The sequence below is a fragment of the Protopterus annectens genome, chromosome 13.part0 (assembly GCF_019279795.1).
Source record: "Protopterus annectens isolate FY-2018-M chromosome 13.part0, PAN1.0, whole genome shotgun sequence".
Lineage (NCBI taxonomy): Eukaryota > Metazoa > Chordata > Ceratodontiformes > Protopteridae > Protopterus > Protopterus annectens.
In genome coordinates, this window is record NC_056747.1 from 942770765 (window position 1) to 942793208 (window position 22444).

At 43.9% G+C, this 22444-nt stretch overlaps 1 protein-coding gene across 1 annotated transcript in view; it reads right to left on the reverse strand.

The window, feature by feature from the left end:
* The window catches only part of NAGLU (N-acetyl-alpha-glucosaminidase), a 160338-nt gene that overhangs the window by 114483 nt on the left and 23411 nt on the right, over window positions 1–22444 (reverse strand). The window contains exon 2 of the mRNA XM_044054709.1: window positions 17444–17591. Within this exon, the coding sequence (XP_043910644.1) occupies window positions 17444–17591 (148 nt within the window). The remainder of the gene's footprint in view (window positions 1–17443; window positions 17592–22444) is intronic.

Sequence of the window (22444 nt, forward strand, 5' to 3'; positions counted from 1 at the left end):
ACCAAAAACACTATATCTGCATACACCCCCACAACAGGCAGCAGACATACACATGTTGACACACTGACATGGTGGTGACCACACATGTCTACACGGAGGGATGACGTGTTGCATGTACTGCACCATCCACATCCATGCACCCCACATTGAGGTAGGTACAGATCTCTACCATGGTGTACAGTGATGTGTGGCACGTGGCACATAGTCCCCCCGATCTGTGGCATACATGGGCACACATTCCTGCACACATGTTGGTGCTAGGAATGCCACACCCACTATATGGGATATGTGCAGGCGTGCAGCGGTATGTAGTGCATCCTGCGTACCACCACTGTATCTGGCAGCTGTGCCAATATTTGCACTTGGGAGGTGGTAGGGGTTACAGTGGCCATGTGACATATGGTCGATGATGCATGGCCGATGGGTATGCATTATGGCAGCGCTGTCATGTAAAGGTGACATAGCAGACTGTATGCACATGGCAGGGTAGGATGGTGTGTGACACACCTGTGACCAGCACCTGCACACATGCATGTGGACAGGTGTTTAAACACATGGTGTACACACATACTGCCATGCGTGCTGTTACTATGCCACCATATGACGGCCCCCATGATGGGTATGCATGTGGTAGGGGGTTGCAACTGTGTTATGGACACCGGACACCGCTCATGCATGGCTGCACCGTGCACAGTACACGTGTCACATGTATCCCCTGTTGCCATGTGTGTATGCATTGCTACGTTGCGACGTGTGTCGACATACATGGAACATGGACTGTGGTATGGTATCACAGCTGTCACAGGCAAACTGTACAAAGGTATGTGTCCCAGTGAACACCGCTACACCCTGTAGGGGGTGCATACCACAGACATGTGTCCACCTTCCCTTCGTGTGTGTATTATGGCGTACGCCTGTGTTATGCATGTGGTACATCACAGGCTTCGTATGTGTCCTGTGTGCAGTCCATGCACACAGCCAGGAAATCACATATATGACATATCCAGACATTGTTTCACTGTGGTACAGCTGCAGTCATGTGTCATATCTGTGTCAGGCCCGTGGTATGTGTGGAGCACGCCTGTCCATGTATACCGGTATGGGTGGACTACATCACACCTGTGGGATCATTGATAGTACATGTGTACTCTGCATGACGGATGTACACCGCCACATAGTCTTGTGGACATATGTCACATGCTATTACTGGACCGTGAGGCATACTGCTGCACCAATGACATGGTGCTGGCATGGCAGCTACAGTGTTCACTGCAGTGTGTACATGTTCAGCCTGCACCCGTGACGCCTGTGCTGTCATCTGTGTGTGTACGTGTAATTGCATGTGTGTCCACCCTGTGCGTGTGTATGGGTTTACCTGGCCGTGACTTGCGGTGTGTGTACTCAGTCTGCATGCCGGATGGCGCGTAGCACATACTACGTGTGTGAGCATGGCCGGGTTGCTGTTGTGTGGGTGGACACACACGACGGTCCACATTCTGCCTTCCATGATTTCACCCCATGTGTATGCATGCCTGCACTGTGCAGATTCTAAGTGTCCGAGCATGCCCAGTAAGCAGCTGTGTAGATGGACACACAGTACAGTGCACATCGCGCCCGTCTGCGTTGATACCCCGTGAGCATGTCTGTCTCCCCTTCGCAACCGCTAGGTGTGAGGGCATGGCCAGTACACCATTCGGGGGTACACACTACAGTCAGCACCGATGTCTGCTACTAGGCGTGTAGCCATGGCCAATGACATCCTGCATAGCCATGGTGACCATCCAGGTGAGTCATATGTGGTTGTTATGCCACAATGGCTGCCTACATCGTGCCCTCTCATAGGGTATACTGTATGTGGTGCATCCCGTATCCATGTCGTGATGTACTGCTCCGTAGTTACTTGGTATTCCTGACTGCAGCACTACCGTGTTACTGTACGCCCACCTTGGGATGGTAACATGCTGTGTGACTGCGCACTCTGTCTTCATTCCCTATCGGCTGCCTTGCCTCTGCAGATGATATCACCCACCTAGGGGTATGCCTCCTGACAGTGCTGTGCTCAGTAATCTCGGTAGCTCGTTCTGTAAATGCATCATGCTGTAGTGTGTTCATGTAGGTAGGCGTAGGTTCGACTCCCGGCCCTTCCTGTGTGTGTGTGTGTGTGTGAGGTGTGTGTGTGTGTGTGTGTGTGTGTGTGTGTGTGTGTGTGTGTGTTTCCAGCTGCCTCTGCAGATGGACATGCTTTTAGACGCTTCGCAACACATACCTTGGCTATTGCCAGCTATTCCCTTACGGATGATGTCACCTGCCTAGAAGTATGCCTCTGACAGCGCTGTGCTCAGTAATCTCGGTAGCGCGTTCTGTAAGTTCATCATGCTGTAGTGTGTTCATGTATGTAGGCGTAGGTTCGACTCCCAGCCCTTCCCCGTGTGTGTGTGGGGTGTGTGTGTTCACAGCTGCCCTAGTAGAGTGTAGTTATTTTAGACGCTTGGCAACACATACCTTGGCTATCGGCGGCTATTCCTTTACGGATGTTGTCACCCACCTGGACGTGTGCCTCTGACGGTGCTGTGTTCAGTGGTCCACGTAGCGCGTTCCATACCTGTGTCATACTGTTGTGCGGTTGGGTATGTGGGGGTGTGGTCAATCACCATGCCTGCCAGCTGTGTGTGTGTGTGTCTATGCTCCCAGCCGCATGGGTTCATAGGGTATGGCTTTAGAGTTTCCGCAGAACACTTATATCCTGCCGCCATCTCTGTGTTTGTGGATGGTAAGACGCAGCTCGTGGACTGCCTGCTGTGGTTGGCGACCTCCGTAGCGTGTTCTCCACGTGCGCCCTGCTGTGGTGTGGTGGGGTGGTGCTGTGTAAGTTACACTCACGGCCTTGCCACATGTGTCCGTCTGTATCTCTCTCGTTGTATATATACATACCTATGTTGTGCCCATAGCGCTGCTCTTGCATGGACAGCTGTCTGTCCCATGCATCACATATTTGCACGGCTGACACATAGAAGTGTGGTACGATGTATATCCACTCATTGTCCATGCAACGTCCGTATTCCAGAACGCCCTAGAGACATCTGCTGGATATCGTGGCAGACAGCTATCCTTGCTGTACTGACACTGTACCCGTACACGCCATAAACCTTGTGTATAATTGCCTGTTTATGGTGTGTGTATGTCTATCTGAGCTGTATGCATGATCGTGTGTCCGTCCCGCTATAGCCGTCTGTGCAGATGTCTCCACTATGGGTAATCCTTGTAGACCGCTGTTTCATGTGCACTTCAGCACATACCTGCAGACTGTACTACCCCTCCTACGGCAGCGGCCTTAGATCGACCGCTGCCCTAGGCCATAAGGCTCCATGGCGCCCACCACCACAACACATGGTGCCCCCATCCTGGTGTACCTACATGACATACCTACTAGAAAGGTGGCCCTACTAGCGGCCCCTAGGCAGCCAGGATTGGCATATGCCTACGGCCGGCTATGAGCACATCACAAGGCATACGTTTACATTCAGTGTTTTACAAAGGCTAGGTTATAATACCAGAGGGGGGACCTCATCAACTATGCTTTAGAATGCGGATTGAGATGGATTATTAGGTGGAGAGTTGACCACACACCAGGGCTGAATGATGAAACACTGATTAAGCCTCTTTTGAGGAGCAGGTGGCTTAAACCCAAGTAACAGGAATGTAGTTTAGGTACAGATATACAGTTAACACACATTAGTCCACTCTTTCAGTTGTTTACCACTGTATTACATTGATATCATATATATATATATATATATATATATACATATCTTCTATATATATTGTTAGATCTTTGATTGAGGAGTATTAGGCATAGTACAATATCATATAATACACGTTTTAATAGGATGTTTTTGGAGATGTTAATATATGTGTGTGTAGTTAACATTGCATCTGTGCTTTATATGCTGTGGTTAATTGTTCATTGTTTGCTGAGAAATTGACCAATGAAAGTGTAAGGAGGGATATTTAAAGCCTGGATGCTTTTATGTTATGTGTAAGTCTGACGGAGCCTACGAGTGAAAGCGCTTACTTGTCTATGAAGGAACCTTTGTATACCATTTGGGCACTGTCCTGGACAATTTCTACGTTGACTGTTTCATCTACCTATGTGTTTTTTGGATTGTGTGCCATAAGGTGCCAGCGGTTATTTGATGTTGATTAGGTATATTCCACGGTCAATTGACATTAATCCTATTAATTCATTGAAGGACGTTCTGTATAAGTGGGAACGCCATAGTTTAACCATCCTATGACCTTCCTAGTTGAAGTTGTTAGTGTGCCATTAGTATGTGTTCCACAGGTCGCCCATTTGTTCCGCAGTATGGAAGCGAGTGATCCCCATTTTGGTGCTGGCAGATTGAGTGCTGTGTACGCCGGTATTCGCACGGCGGTCTGACTTTGTATGGGGAGTGTCTACTGTAGTCCCTATCTGTATTTCCTGTGTTATGCCTTACTGCAGCTGTGTAATTCCACCAGGTTTCCAGTTATGGGTGCCATCTTGGTCGTACGCTTGTCCATCCATGGGAATTGCCTACTGGACACTGGTATAGGGCTGTACATATTCCACACCTGCATTTAGCATTATCCGGTGGATGCTTTGCATTATTAGTGGGGAGTAAGGCATGTGCTATACCCACATCCCTCCCCCGGGGCGGGACAACGGATTATCTGCCAAACAATACCGAGCCCCATTTCTGCATACCCAGGATCCCATGGCTGCAACCCTCGACGGTACCCATTACACATCCTTCATGTGCGGACTGGGATGTGGACGCACTTCTATGGACTCGACAATCTGGGGATTTCTGTTCATATGTCCTGCATTTCATGGACACTTGTCATCAACCTTAAACATGCTGGTGGTGCATATGTCTAGCTGTGCCGTAGTCACAGCTGTCACTTCTTCTGGGTCGATCGCAGCTGGTTGATATTGCGTACGGATCAATTTTTGGGGTCCTACAATGGACACCAATGTGCATATGTAAAGTGTAGAACTTGTTGGACTGTCTCCATCTGGCCAGTGGTTTTGACTGCTGCTGTATGTTCCCCAATCGCGGATGTCTGTTTGACTACCCATATTATGTAGTGCTACGAAAACCAAGTTTTTCAAAAATGAACCCAAATGGTGTAAATCCAAAGATGCAAGTTAGCAACTGCTTTAAATAATCCTCAGAAGTCCCAATAGGAAAAATTCGCCACTTTGTCAAAATAACACCACCAAAACAAGTAGATCACGAGCACTTTCGCCCGGTCTTACCGGGCATTTTCAAGTGTAATTAGCTAAACCAATAACTCTAGCTTTTATAGCGCAAGTGCGTTCTGTTAATTAACTAATTGATTAAAATATCACCATATTGTAAATAAATTACATCCACTTCTACAAGCATTAAAGAGACAAATACATATTTAAAAATGCTCGACACAATAAATGCATTGTTAAAATGTATGTATAAAACTTATATGAATTCAAACAAAATTCATTCTTTATGTTAAAAGTTGTTTGTGAACCATTTGAACCAAGTAAACATCAGTACCATGGTGATATTTTAATCAATTAGTTCTATAAAAGCTAGAGTTATTGGTTTAGCTAATTACACTTGAAAAAGCCCGGTAAGACCGGGCGAAAGCGCTCGTGATCTACTTGTTTTGGTGGTGTTATTTTGACAATAAAGTGGCAAATCTTTCCTATTGGGACTTCTGAGGATTACTTAAAGCAGTTGCTAACTTGCATCTTTGGATTTACACCATTTGGGTTCATTTTTGGAACACTTGGTTTTCGTAGCACTACATTGTGTTTGCTTGGTGCTCTTGGTTTAGGACCTGGTGGGTCCTTTTCCTAGTTTTTTCTTGGTAAACTGTTCCTTTCTTCTTACCCATATTATGTATTACTTGGCCTATCTATATCCATGTTCCAGTAAGCGGAAATACAGCAAACCCCAAGTCCTGGTCATCTTCGTAAAAGACATTCTTGAACATAAACCATGCCAAGACAGACGATGACAAAAACAATACACTCCACAGTCATAGGATACTGAGCTCTTTCACCCACTAACATGGGGCAACGTCAGAGTACGAGATACATTAGATAGTCGTCCCTTATATACTTCCTTCAGAGTCAGTTTAAAGTCAACTAATTAATAGACTTGCTCATAGTTCAGTGGACCGTGCTCCAAGTCTTGATGATAAAGTGACATGTAAAACTCAGTGTTGCATACATTACTGAATGGAAACAATGATACAACAACGATGTGTTAATATAAATACAATATTGGTCAATACCATCAGTATATTGAAACATAGTTGATAATTGTTGTGAGCAAACCTTAGAATGTAGTGTGTTGGTAATGCTTTTGTATATCAATGTGTATAATTGTTGCATTAAGATTCCAAATCATGGAATAAATAAGTACAATTACATGCATATTTTGTATAAATATGAATGTAAATAAGGGTCACAATGTTAAATATGAATATGACTGTATTATTACTATATCAATATGATATGGACTAAACTGTAGTTATTTACATCTTGTTTTCAGGTGACAAATCTATGTCCATGTGTCACATATACGGGCAGTCGGACTGCTGTGTGTAGATATATACATGTGAACCCCTCGTTTCATACCTTGCTTTGTTACTGTCTGTGGATTACCTGTGTACAATCAATTACCATGCCATACCTTTCCACTGTACAGGTTCGGGCATGGTGTACGGCTGGTTGGCCCTTAATGTTGCTGTGTGTTACATTGACCTGTGTCTATCTGGCAATTCGCTGGCGTGTCATGTGAGACCTTCTTGCTTCTATAGGGACATGATCCCATAATTGTGATGTGCTTCCACTGGCCATATATTTCTCTGTCGTCTGTGATCTGTGTGTAACCAGTCCTTTCAGGACACTTTCTATTGTTGTTCTTCTTTGGTTACATATATGAGTACTTTGGTATGTTGTGCTATTATTGTGTGTGGAGCATTTCTCCACGGGCCTCTGCTGACACTGGACATATATCCAGCTAGCCTAGCCCGGTCAACAAGTGTCAGCCCACTGAACACTTTTCGTACGGGGGCACCTTCTGACAAGTGGGTCGAGTTACAGATGCATAACCGTTGTCTGTCCATACTACTAACGCACACGTTATTCTATCCACATTCTATGTTTGTCTTATCACATAGAACGGTACTTAACATGGCATTGCCCGATTCCATACTTTCAGGGGCTGACAGTTTTGAGACATGTATGATTGACGTGGAGGACATGGCCTTAACATTCCCTGCTGTGAGCGGATCACACACGCACTTGCATTTCCTAATTGTGGGTTACGTGCAGGCGCACATGCATATCCGTATTCTGGTTACATATGTTTACTGGGTCTGTGTGGTTACGTGGCCTGTGTTAGTTGTGACTGTTCCGGTAACATATCTCTGATCCGGTTGACGGACGTGTGCGGAACGCACTTTCACCTTTACACATGTAACAGTCTTTGCGGCATGGACGCATTACATACACGTGCACATATATATGTTCTATAGTCGTAATTCAAATGGGACTGCATTCACGTTTGCCGGTTACTGTGACCACTACACGTTAGCTGTTCAGTCTCATTTACATGCATACCCATGGTACTAAGCTAAATTTACATATCCCCCCCGCCCCCCCCCTGCACTCGCGTACGTCACAGGCATCCATTCTCCTGCTGGGAAAGGTGCGGTACTACATGTTAAACATTCCTCATTCCCTCCCGCTCATGGCCCAGGATGCATATGTCGTGACCGCAGGGATATTCAGATCACAGGGGCTTATATCCCCTATGCATACAGGCCTTCGATTGTCAGGGTGTTCCTGTGGTGCTTTGGGTTTGGTCTTGTCCGCCTAGTGTACGGAACTGCCTTGACCGTGTACGAATGTCAGACGAGTCACATGGGCACGGTTTGTCCGTGTCTATGATACCATATCCCCCCCCCCCCATTATTCCTAACCGTGTGCGCCGATTGGCCGGCGTGCCCGTTGTAGATCTTGTTATAGTAATTGCACACGGTCTGGTCGAACGGACCTATTTCCATTACTAAACCTCGGTATTTATAACCTGCATCGCTATATTACATGGGTTTAACATTGCGTGATGGCTTCCACCGAGCCACGGACATGTCCGTTACTTAGTTTGGGGCAGTCCCGCTCTGCTACACACATTTAACATGGCGGAACAGGTTGTACAGCTCAGCAACGGGGACATCGGGCTCTCAGTCGCTGTTTAGTATTGAATCGCTATGTTGACGTTATTTCACATAGCGTGACAGCGTCGACATTGGTTACGGACATCTCGCGCAGTACGTCCGCACCGCCGCGGGTGCTGTATGTCTGCTTTGGGCGGCGGACAGGCATTATGCTGTGCCATTATGTCTGGGAATATATGGTTTCTTTCCATAGATGATATAGCATACTAGCAATGACCCGCGTCTGGGTGCGGGTACTGTAGGTGTGGTCTTAGGTCAGGTGGTGCCCTAGGCAAAAGGACTCCATGGTGCCCCCACCACATCACCCGCTACCCCCATCCTGGTCTACCTACACCGAATAAAGGCTGGAAAGGTGCCCCTAGCAGAGCGTCGCCCTAGGCAGCTGCCTACTTGGCCTATGCCTAAGGCCGGCTATGTGTGTGGTCCCTTGGGCGTCGGCCTTGGGAACGCACTACGTCTGCCGTGGGTATGTCTAGCATCACCCACATCCAGGCGTGGTTTATTGCTATGATGTTCCATGTGTACGGACACGTGTGTTTGGACAACATACAATAGCTTCTGCTATTGGCATACAATGCTGTGGGTGGTGCCGGTTACCATACATATGGCTTTCTCAAAAGCCGACTTCACACTTCTAAACACTAGTGTGGTCTCCTTTAAGGCCCCTGAGCCAGTGGTAAACATTACTCAAGCCACTAAATCACTTACATATGCCTTCTACCAGCACCTACAGGACTGCATGGATCAGGCAATCCCTTACACAACTGTGACTCTTTGTACCAAAGCCAAGCATCCAGTCTGGTGTACCCCAGCCATACACAAGCTCTACAATGAAAGGAGGTAGCTACTACAAGACAGAGCAGAATCCTTGTAAGGTATGACACCCTTGCTCATTATATGTGAAGAACTACAAGCTCTCTTGACATCATCCAGGGCAAATCCGACAGATATATCACCAAGGACTCGACAGACAATCGTACGGCCTTCTTTAGCTATGTTGGACACCTAGGAGGACACTCCCAGATATGCTCGGACTGGGTTCAGAATGATGTGAAGTTTACTGAACCTACACACATTGCCAACATACTGGCTGACAGGTTCGGTGCAAACATCCCCCCCCCCCACATGGAGAGATATCTGTACCAGAGGATTGTGGCCCCCGAAACATCTGTAACGCACAGGTGGGAAATGCTCTCTCCAAGGCAGTAAACACAGCATCCATGGGACCAGATGGTGTCCCGGCTGTGTACTCCACGAACTCATTGAGGAATTAGACCCACAGTTAGGACAGCTGTTTAATCTTAGCCTCACCTCGGGTAATGTACCCAAGTTGTGGCGCACGGCGACTGTAGTCCCACTTCACAGGGGCAGTGCCTCCACTGACCCTGGTAATTACCGTCCCATTAGCTTGACAAGCCTTATCTGCAAAGCCATGGAGAAGGATCATACTGGAACTCATAGATGAAGACATAGGGGACTTGCATACTTTGCATCCAACCCAGTTTGGCTTGGTCAAAGGCAGATCATGCGTTTTAAACTTGGTTGACTTTTTAGGAACAGTCACCGAGGCCATTGATGAGGGTCAGGCAGTCCATACAGCCTACCTCGACCTGGCAAAGGCCTTCAACACAATACCCCCCTCAGGTATCATTGATAAACCCATCGGCTTGGATGTGAACCCGTACATCGCAGGATGGGTTGCAAACTGGCTAGGTGACAGAACCCACACGGTCATAGTTGCTGGCACCATGTCAGACTCACAGCCGGTCACAGGCGGTGTCCCACGGGGCTCAGTCCTGGGTCCACTCTTTTTCAGCATCTACATTTCCAAAGTACAAGCAAACACAGGGGGGTTATGGCTGACAATGTTTGCAGATGACTGCGAACTGGGTGCCATAGTGGGGCGCACATCAGACACAGATATCCTTCAGAAGGGCCTCACAGATATGGATATCTGGTGCCAGGGACATGGCCTACAGCTAAATGCCGGGAAATGCATAGTCATACCCTTCGGGAAGAACAAGGTTACCCCTAGCTGCCATATACGTGGCAATCCACTGAGCACAGAGGGAGTTACCAGGGATCTGGGGACCCAGGTTGTCAGTAACCATTCGTTCGACACACACGTTGCTAACGTAGTTAGGTAGACCTTCTACATTGCCCACCTGATCATGCAGGGATTCACATCTAGATCAGGGGAGGTCTTCGTCTCCTTGTACTCATCACTCATTAGACCTATGATTGAGTACAATGCCCCATTCGGAAGGTATCTGACCCGACACCTGCAGCAGCTGGGAAGGCCCCATAAGTTCATCATCAAACGGATGCAGGGTCTCAGGAATATGTGTTATGCTGCCCAACTGAAAGGACTCCTGCTCCATTCAGTCGCATACCACTTGCTCAGTGGTGACCTGTGCCTGACATACAAGGCCATGTCGACCCATATTTGATGACTATGCTTCACCTAATGAATCTACATCCCTCAGAACCACAGGGGCAGGTGACGTGAACCTTGACACGGTCATTAATAGAATGTGCTGGAGGGACAGATTCATCACCCAGACACTCACTATGCTGTGGAACAACATCCCAGTACATGTTAGGCAGAGCACCTCGCTGGCCTTGTTCGAGGGGGATCTTGACCAATGGATGGGAGATTGCAGATATACCCCAGGGATTACTTCAATGTCACTGCTTGACAGAGGTACAGCAATATAATAGGCATTGTTTTCTTCGGAATGGAGGGTGGCAAAGGCAACATAACTATGGGCTAGGGTTATAGCTGCCCTTGGGCAGATAGCCTACTATGTACCTATGGACCTATGAACCTATGTTCATAGTTTGTCCCATTCACACTTGTCTATCCCCTGTCCTCATTCGTATGTGTATATTTCTGTGGCACATGATTGAACTATGTATTACCTGCAGGTATGCTGTGTACAGTGCACATACGTCACGGTTTATTACAGTGTATCTGTGTACCTACCTCTGTGATACTGAGAACTACCACACATCCTTCACAGCATTACATGCATATGTCCATACTATTATTCGTTGGCCTGTGGGGGGTTGTTAGGGCAACGGTTACACGTGTCCCTGTTTGTGCACGCATCATGGTGGTCTTTGACCAGCCTTTGTTGCTATTGTGGGATGGACGGTGGTGTTGGTGTGTGTTTGGGTTGTGTTTCCACTGCCGGTACATCTGTGGGGGGTGGGGTTGGCACATGTTCCTCTTTGCAGGGAGCCCCATCCTGGACATTTGTGTCATGCGTCAACACTTGGCACGTGCCATATGTCCTGTGATATTCCCACAGTCGTGTATGCCTTCCTGCATTACTACTGCGTGTTACTGGCAGTTTGTATCTGGTACGCATGGCTATTATGTTGGATAGCTTGGCCTATTCCCATGCTATGACATACCCATTCATCCAGGCATATACATGTTATTCCATCCTTTGCGTTGGCCGTGGGTGTTTGGCCATCCGGCAACGCTATTCTCAACGTGTGATGTCCCACCTTCACCTTCTGTGCATGTGGCACCCTGTTGGGGCGTCCTGCTTGGTGGGCAGATGTTCCACCATATGTGTTGTGTTTGACATGTCTGCATAGCTAATCATCAGTACGGTGGCTGAACATACTGCCTTGTCCAGATGTGTACAGTTATGGGCACCGTGGCAAGTGAATGCCTATGGGGTTTCGACAGGTCCATACCACATGCGGGATGTACACATTCTGCCGACACATTCACATGCAGCCATTTGGACATCAGTACCTGAGGTGGGATGTTGACATGTGGGGTACATATTTGCCCACGTGGCACTGCCTAGGACCATACTTCATACTACATTTCAGGTATACCCATTGTGTGTAGGTGTGCAGCTGCTCAAGGCTGCTAGCTGGGTTGGGTGCACGTTCGTACATGGGTGCGGGTTAAGTGCTATGACGGGGCTGTTGTGTATTACATTTGCATGCATGGGTTCTGCTTCTGGATATTACGCTTCGGCATACGCTGTCCTATGTGTATGCGACGGGCACGTTGCTGGGTGTGTACATGTTGCTATGTACATGTTCGTCTGTGTTTAGGGTATCTGGTTTCCTTCTGGTTGTTATATCGACACGGCTGCCCGGCTGTGTACTCTCACTACTGCAGGTGACCATGCCCATGGGGCTACTTGTGTGTCGGTGCGGCGCGCTGACATGCTGCGGTACACCTTCACTGGGTATGCCCACTGACAGTGCACTGCGTGACGGACACGGTATTATGCGTATCCTTTGTTCCTTGGACAGGTACAATTTGGACTTCGTGGGTTAATGTTTGGTTCTCCGTTTTGTGTGAACGGGTACTATGTTGCATACTCTGCGTACGTTTCATTATCCACGGACCCTGGCTGGTGCGGTTACTATTGCAGGCGGCCTGTGACTGTCAGCACTTTAGGTTGCTCATCGCCTGCCGGCTTGGCCATGCCTACGGGCGCATCCTACTTGGGTTCGCGCACGTGCCCTCTGCACGTGTCTGTGGTTGCGGCGCACACTCATTACTATGCATGTGGCGCTGCTACGCCGATTATACACTGCACTGCCGGCGCAAGCCTTACACCGGCCTTGCGCCGAGCTTCATGAATCCAGGGATGGAGATTATATATATATATATATATATATATATATATATATATATATATATATATATATATATACACACACACACACACACACACACACATACTATTTTTTCTGTGGTAAAATTTGTGTTATTTACATTTGGGGACTGGGGCAAATGTTCAAAGTGCTACTTTTGAGGATGTTGGAGTGTCTTTGGTGGACAAGGGAGAAACACTATTGTCAGTTGTTATATCTTTCGTTTTTTCCCGGTTAGGGGTCGCCACAGCGGAACTCTGGTCCGCTAATGATTGGCAGTAGATTTTTACGTACCGAGTTGCCAGCCCTGACACACAACCTTCAACGAAGGTACACCCATTCACGCATGTCTCCACACAGAAGACGCTTTAGCTGAGAATCGAACAGGACAACGTCTTAATGTGAGGCGACAACGCTACCACAGCACCAATACAGAGAATGCAACTCTGCTTAGCCATAATGCTGTGACCATTCCAACAATGGTCTTTGTCAGCGTAAGTGGGTCTGTTTTCATCAGATTTTCCCATCAAAAAGAAGCAAAAATTTAAACCTATGTTTTCTCCTGTTTCAGTTATCCTGGACAGGAGTAATTTACTGTGTTTGGCTCAGGATCTAGTGTAGGCTCTTGACCCTTCCTGTATGAGTTTTCAGAGCTTAAACCTGAAACTGATCTTAAAAGCACAGAGTATGTGTCATCTACACAAAATTCTGATTCAGATTCTGAGGACAATGTGGCTTTGGCCAGTGATATTTAAGGATTTTCTGTTTCTGAAACTATTTCTTGAACAATCGAGTTGTTTCAATGGGAAAACAGTGAAGTTTTTCAGTCCCTCATGACTTATGATTTGTTACAACTGGAATTTCTAGAACCTACTCCTATTCCTTCTGAGCCTGCAACTCTCCTGACAGCCAGCCTGCTGCCCTACAAAAAGCAGATATAATTTATAAAATGCCTCAGTCTTTTAATTTTTTTTTTACATTCATTCCACATCAGACCCACCAGCTATTGCTTTAGTGAATCAAGTGCTGCTAAATACATGGTTTATACCAATCCCTCTCATTCTGACAACGATGGGGAAATTTTTGATAAATACGGCAAAACAGTATTTCTTATGCAGCACTTGTTTTTAGAATTTTCAACTGTCACGCTCATACGCTGAAGTTTATGCTTGCCCCTTATGAGAATATAGGTTTGCTTTGTGCAACTTTGTGTCTCAAGTGACTACTCACTGTTTTAAAGCATTCTTATGTTTTTGCTGCTGCCACTGAAATGGCATATGAGGAGGTTTGCCTGGCTGTACTCTCAAAACCTCCCAGAGGTTGTCAAAGCTGAGATCTGGAATTCTTCCTTAGATACAGAACAATTTTTGGTCCCTCTGCTGCAGAAATTATTAAAAGGTGGGATGATGGAGGAAAGCTGATTCAGCCCTCCTTCTATAAGTTTGCCAAGGGTTTCACTGCTTTCTCTACAACTTTCTTTAAAAATGAAAGGCAAAAGTTTAAAAAGTAACTGCAGGAAGGTTACAAACTAGAATGTCAGACCCCCCCCCACCAGAACAAAGGATGGTCTAAGAAGTCTGAAAAACTATCTGCAAGATGCCCCTCTCTACTCCGGCACTTCTTTAACTGGTTCATATGTATTTACTAGGCTAATAATCAAAAGAACCTGTTTAAGCCTAGCCATACATCGCAAATTTGTGACAAGTTCTGTTACCCTTGATAAGTGTAAGCAGGGGCTTGGGAGATGAAACACTCACAGGTTGCCTGTGTCAATAGAGACAAACATCCTTGCAGAATGTCTGAAGCACCATTTCTCTCTTTGGAAACAAACGGCTTCTGACAGATTGATTACTATCAAAACCAGTAAAGGTTACAGATGGCAGTGGGCGAGTCTCTCCCTCCCTTTCAGGGAACTCCTTCTCATCTGCAAGGTCAGACTCTTTCCACTCCAGTCATTCAGCATATGCTTGATCAATGGGTGACAGAAGCTGACCTTCCTTCTGAATTGGGGGAAGAGTTTTAATCCAGGATGTTCCTGATGGCAAAGAAAAAAGCGTCTTGGAAACCAGTTCTGGATCTTTCCATTCTGAATATGTTTGTGATAGTAGCAAAGTTACTCAGAACGAGAATTTACAAACACAATTATGATATTTCGAATGAAAATGAGAACAATGCACTCTTCAAGTACACTAAAACACGTGTTAAGGCAACATTCTCCTTGTCCTAGAGAATGCACAGAGGAATGAGAGGGGTGGTGCTTGGGAAACACAAATTAAGTATAAAGAACTGTGGTGGCAGGAAACTTTAGAAGCCAATAAATTTCCTGGCTTAAATGCAAACATCTCTATTCAGTCTGGTAAAAATGAGCGCTGCAAAGTTATAGCTAAAAGGATGTATTTTCCAACATCTTTTGAACTGTTTTCCCTGAAAGTGTAATTTTCACTATTTCCACCAGATGGAGCCCTCACTGTTTTATTACATCACCATATAAACACACCTATATTGTTTTTATTACGTCATTATTTTACCTTTTGCTTATATTTTTACAATACTATTGCACTTGCTGTTTTTGGCGATGTTGAAACTGACAGTTTAAAGTTGCAATCTACTATTTTTGTGAAAAAATTCATGTCAGGTCAAAATTTGTTGTGCAAAAGGAAGTTGTTTTACTAATTTTAACTTGAATGTTGTCCCAACTGGACAAAAGTTAATTGGCAGAGTTTATAATGAGTACTTTACAGTGTGACATGTTTTTTATATCTGAGGAAGTTCACTGAAATGAAAACGCAATGTGATTTTAAAGCGTATCTGTTCTTTGGTGCTGTTACAGTTTTTGCCTAGTGGATTAAAGCTGGATTTTCTACCATTTACTGCCGGGTTCTCCTTCAGCTGCCTTTCCTTTGGTTAACAGTACCAAAGTTCAAAATGCTGTCTTTTCACAATTTGTTTACTTATTATTCCCCATTTGAATTGTCTAATGATCTTGGATTTAAAAAGATGCACAGCATCACATTCCTATAGATTCAGATTTCAAATGTTTCTTAAGGTTTTGTGCGTCAAGATCACATTAAAAGTTCTCAGCATTACCCTTTGACCTATCTACTGCTCAAAGGGTGTTCACAAAGTATATGGCTCCTGTGACTGCCTACTGCAGACTACAACTTATTCACATTTTTCCATATTTAGATGATTTTGCTTATCTTTGCAAAGTCTTTTTCAAAGTGTCAGGAGTCTCTCAGTTGGGCCAGGGATCTCCTACACAAGCTGGGATTTCAAGAGAACGTGCACGAGGCTCATCAAACTCCTTCACAGAATTGTTTTCCTGTAGTCTCTCCTGGACACTTTCGCACAAACAGCTTTTCTTCCAAATGGAAGAAAAAACAGACATGTATTAGTTCTTTTCCTGAGTTTTTCCACTCCGATTACAGTCTCAGTAAGAGAATCCCTCAGGATTGTGGGTTCAGTGGCATCTATGATACTCATAATACCTCTTTCAAGACTCCACGAGAAAAATACAGTGGTAACTAAAATCTCTTTGGTCCCAACATCAACATCCCTTAACATTTCAAATTCTAATTTTGTGATTTTTGGAGGAGATTTTGCGGTGAAAGTGAAAGGACATAGTTCATTGTGTAAGTAAACTTACCATAAGAGTAGATGTTGGAAGGATTACTGATGCAGTAGCCGCTCTCTCCCTCCAACCCCCTACTTTATTTGTATATTTTATGTCAGGGTGTGGACTTTTTTATTGTTATATTCCTAGCACTGTCCTCTGAGGGCTTAGCCTCCCTTTCTCTGTGGATATGAAAGCTCTGAAGAGCTTGATGCTCAAATCTGTCTTTTGGTCAGCTCAACTCAAGCTGATGACCAAAGCTTTGGCTTTGGGTATGCTGGAGGTGCCCTGAAGCTTTGAAAGCTGGTCAGCTGTTAAAACCCAAAAGTCTGTCATTACTCCACTCCATCATAGAATACACTACAATTTTATAAGAAACAACGCCAAAAATAGGAAGCAAAATACGGGACATTCAGCGAAATCAGATACAGTTGAGATGTAGAACAACTATGTATTCTTATAGTTTATTTAATTACTTAAAATCACTGCATGACTTGACACATTTTTTTTACTTCAAATTACTAAATGTGCACCATTAACAACTACTTCTGCTCTTATCTAAATGATGGATGCAAATAACCTAAAACATACAGTCTCAGCCCTTGCTTAGCGTACGTGCACATTTAACAAAAAGGGAAGTCTTGTAAGATTCTCAAAATTTATCACAGGGGTGTAAATTCATGTTACAGGACTTTGAGTTATGGTGCAATGGATTTTGTAAGTCCGTAAGTTCATGTCATAGCATACCGTTAACAATTTAAATTACTTCATACAATGTGTAAAGATTAAATGTTAGTACAACACCTCCTAGGCAACACTGGTGTATTCAGTTTACAAAAACTAACCTTTTTTTTTTTTTTTTTTTTTTTTGGGACAGTGATCAGATATAATGAAATCATAAGCCATTAAAACATTTCATTTCACCTTTTGCCAAATGAACTCTTGCCCAACAAATGCTAGAGGCAAATTGATGCCCTGGAGTGCCATCCAGTCAATTTCTCTCTCCCAGCGATTCCAGTCCCACCAAACCATTGAGTAGCTCTGGGTGCATACATTTTGATAGTAGCGAAACCTAGTTTAAAAAAAAAAAAAACATGCAAACAGTTCAACTCTCCTCAAGGAAAAATGGCATTTGTTTACCAGGAAAGTCCGACTGGGTCATGAGGTACCCATTTTCAGAGGAGGCCCGGGAGAAAACCTGCAGATACAAATGGTTAACAAAACGAAAAACTAGACAAGACATAATGAAGTCATAACATTCATGCACAAATATAAAAACACATTATTTTTTGTCAGAATAAAAACTCAAACATAATGCAGTCATAGTGTTCAAGCATAAATTATATGGAAAGCCTGATAATAGGAAGAGGCAGCATTATTTACAAAATACAGGATTATCATAATGATTATTAACGTTCTAGAGGTCATGAAATATGGTAACAGATTATATAGGTGAAGGCACAGGACAGCAGGAGTAAAGAAGGGTAGGATGTGATAGAGGGGATAGTAGGAATAGATTTGTAGGAACAGATGCAGAAAAGGTATGAGTGTAACCTCAGGGGAGTACGTGTAGAGGAAGGGAGGGAAGACTAAGTTAGTCCTGGGGATAGAGATAGTAAAGGCAGGAGTCCAGGTTAGCAGTAGTTTTGATAGTTAAAGAAAGGGAGTGTCACAGTTTTGCCACACAGCAGGAGTAAAGGCTTAGGCTTGGGGTTTTCTTAGGTTTATAAATTGTGAGGAGATGTCTGTCTTCCGATCAAGATGTTTATTTGGGATATAAAAGGTCATTAATGGGCTAAGAGCAGGACAAGCTAGTGGGTTGTGGATGATTTTGTATACCCTAGTAAGCTGCATGGATTTTGGAGGTTGAGTGGGAGTTCAAGCCATCTTAGGGAATGTAGGGCTTTGCAGTAATGAGCTAGAGGGGATGTGTTTATGGCAAATTTGGCAGTTTTGTTATTAGCAGCTTTGTTTTCTTAGGGAGTTCTGTAAGTTAGTTAGAATTGGGGTTCCATATAACAGTGGGGGCAAGAGGTAGGTTTTGACCAGGGTAATTTTTATAGCTGCTGTGAGGAAGTTTTTATTCCTGTATAGCATGCCTAGTTCTTTTTTTTTTATTTTTGTTTTTTTTTTTGTTTTTTAATACTGTTTTATATGTGTAGGTCAAACTTGAGATTATTGTCAGTTGTGACACCTAGTAGTTTGTTATGCTGAACCAATTCAATTTCAGTATTGCTGGCTGAAAAGATCTTCACATTTGTTTTGTTGGAGTTATGGTGGTTGTGGGTGAAGAGAAAGAGCTTTGTTTTACTTGGGTTCAGTAGAAGTTCATCATAGGAGAGCCATGTTTCTATGAAGAGAAAGCTTGTTGTGTTATGTGTTGCAGGTGAGTCAATGTGTCTGATACACAGATGACAGTGGAGTCATCTGCATATTGGATTACAGTACTTTCACAGGAAGATGTATGTAAGTAATTGAAAACATTAAATAGTAACAAACCAGAGATTGATCCTGGAGGTACACCTGTGGGGGGGGGGGGGGTGATGTGATATGGAGAGAGACAGCATTGCCATTTTACTGCTTGCTGCCTGTCAGCTAGGTAGCTACAAAGCCATTGAAGTGAGGAGGATAGACCAATGCTGGAAAATTATTTAAGGAGTTTGGGGTGATACCATATCAAATGGTTTTAACAAATCTAGAAATACTGCAGATACTAGTTTATCAGTGTCAGGGGCTTTGTTGACAGAGTCCATGAAAGATAAGGCTGTTGAGGTACTACGTGCAGGTCTAAAGCCATGCTGAGTGTGGGAAAGTAGGTTGTGTGTGTAAGATGGTGAAGTTGTAGGTGCAAACATTGTTCTAGAATCTTAGACGGGGGAACAAGAATGCAATAGGACAAAAGTTTGTGATGTCATTGGAGTTGCCTCCCTTATGTAAAGAAATAATGTGTGATCTTTTCCATAGGTTACGGACCTGTGATTCAGCTGTGGCTCTATTAAGATGCTAAAAGGGAATGCTATTGCCTCTGTGGCAAGTTTTAGGTATTCTGGTGGGAGGTTGTCTGCCAAGGTTGAGCAGGTTTTCAGTTTTTTTTTTTTAGATAAATATTTGAGTTTTTTTTAACCCTTCCATAGCTTGTACATCTATCAGACCTCTTCTGGTATGGCAAGCCTTCATGTTTACTACAGTCTCTGTGAGGAAAAATATCCTCAGCTTACATACTCCCCAGCTCTTCTTTCCAGTTCTAACTTTTTAGTCCACATTCTTAATAATATAAGATCTAGCTTCTCACTACATGAAGCATAAATACCAAATCAGTCATGTGTTCCTCACAGATGGAATGACATCCAACTACAACCTTAGGGTCCTACCCTGATTAACTGTCAAGGGTCCATTCTGCGGGGTGATCAAGTAGTTTACTAATCATTTCTTAAGAACAGCAAGGCCACATCTTCTGCCTTGTTCATCATTACTTCCACTTGGTCACCATTCACACCCAACACTTTTCTGTACTTCCATAACTTACTGCAAGTCTGAGTAAACAATGCGTCTTCATTTTTTTTTTAAAATCACATATCCAAAGAAAAAACATATTCCAGGTTTATACAATTCTAAGAACAAGATTCTGATGAGCTGGCAGTCAGAAATGACTGGATCCCACCTTCTAAACCATACTAACAGTTATGAAAGCACTGGTAACACAGGAGGAATCAGGTACCACTGATAACACAGATGCACATTACAATACCCTTGAAACCTCTTAAATTTGTCTAAATACACTATAAATATGGAGTTGTGGGATGTGTAAATTTAAAAGAAAAAAAAGACCACCACAGTACTTAAGAAACTTTTAGCCTTCACACAGTTTTTATGATGACTAATTCCAGAAAAGGAAATGAAACCCACTTGCATATATGTATCAGAGGCTAACAAGGTTATAACTTAACCAAACTATGGCATGTTAGCCTCTGCATTGAGCTAAATACCACAAATGCTTTTTCCAGAAAATTACTTAGCTTGCTGTACAAACGGGAACAATATTCTCCATGACGAATATAGAGCTAAATTACAGAATTTAAAGCTCTTTGACAGTTTCATGGGGCATTGGCAGGAACGCTAGAAATGCACAATGCTAGTGTTTGCTTCACAGAAATATGCCCCCAGCAACTCAAATGCAGCCTTAACTACAGTTTAAATAAATCAACAGATGTCTGTAATTATTAGGGTCATGCAGTCAAGACCAGTGCAAAGCCATCTTTTGAGTTCATGGTCTTAAGCAAACAACATTACACTTTGTACTAAACACAAAATAATCGCTTTGGACTATGCCTTTCCCTTTAGATAATTATATTCCAAAACATAAATGCTGTACAAGGTATGCAGTTCTCCCTTCAAATCCCACTCTGGTATTAACTTCAAATTTATGAAAACTATGTAAGTAATAAAACATGAAAATGAACAATAATATGGACATCTTGTTGACAGTTTCCACTGCCAAATATAATTGTTTGCACTACCCATTTTTTGTTATTCAGCCTTTCCTAATAATCCACACACACACACACACACACACACACACACACACACACACACACACACACACACACACACACACACACCCTTCTGAGTTCCTTTCTCTGTACAATAATATTTTGGATTCCTCTTTCCCTTTAGGGTCCACTACAATGATATTTGGATTTCTCTTTCCTTTTAAGGTATTCAAAATACACAAACTCCTACTAACTGTGACCTAACTGCTACTTGATGAAGTGACATTAGCATATTTCTGTACATATATTCTAGTTCTCCACGACCTCGCACAAACACCTGATTTTCTTTTTTCACAGAGTCCTTGGTCAATTACACTGTCTCTAGCAATAACTCACAGGTCCGTTCCTTGTTATGGATTACTTATGAATGTATAGATGAATGCATGTATTTATTTAAGCTTATTCCAGCAAGTTCTAACTTGGGATAACTTGCTGGATCCACAGGTGCCTTGAGGAGTAAAAACTCTTAACAATGCAACAGAGTGTGCTTACAGCTGTACGCAGTTATTAAAAACACAAAACTGACATCAGTAATAAATGTACAAACAGCAGTTACAAAGTTGGAGAAACAGTGGCTAGAATCCATGGTTAAGTTGTGTTCTATGCAGCACAAGGCTGCATGGGAATTGGCCACACCCAGGCTAGTAGTAATTCATAGTGCCATAGTGCACTGGAAAGAGGTGTGCTGCAAAGAATATAAACAAATGATTGCATAATGACTAGCGAAAGAAGGCAGGTAGAGAAATAAGGCAATAATAACATGTAAATGTATACAAGATAAATTAAGTTATGATTCATACTCATAACTGGGGAAAACTGTACTCCAATGTACGCCAGACTACAAAAGAGTAAGAGTAAATCACACTTCAAACACTAAAGTTGCAGACAGTAAACATGATTGAGATGTGGCAGCATCTAGTGGCCGCAGTACCTCCAGTTCCTGTCTGTATGTGTGAAGAGGCAGTAAAGATAACCATACTGGCAGAGGGTAGCACACCATAATTTCAGTGAATTACAGATTATTATCAGTTCCACGAAAACAATATGTACATACTTCCAGGCTGGTCAAACAGTATGACGCACAGGAGACACTCCAGGTGCAGTTAACAACTGACCAGACCCCTATTCAAATCATAGCTAGCTACAAGCCCCCAACTTTGACTCAAGATGACCACTCCACCTATCTGGACCTCTTCGAATCTATGAAGAGTCAACCCTTTACACTGATCCTGGGTGACTTTAACTATCCAACCATAGATTGGAAGAACTTCTCATGCCAAAACACAAATGCCCAGAGATTCCTTGATTTCGTCAATGCAAATGCCTTGGGCCAGCTGGTCGACACCCCCATAAGAGGTGAAAATATCTTGGACTT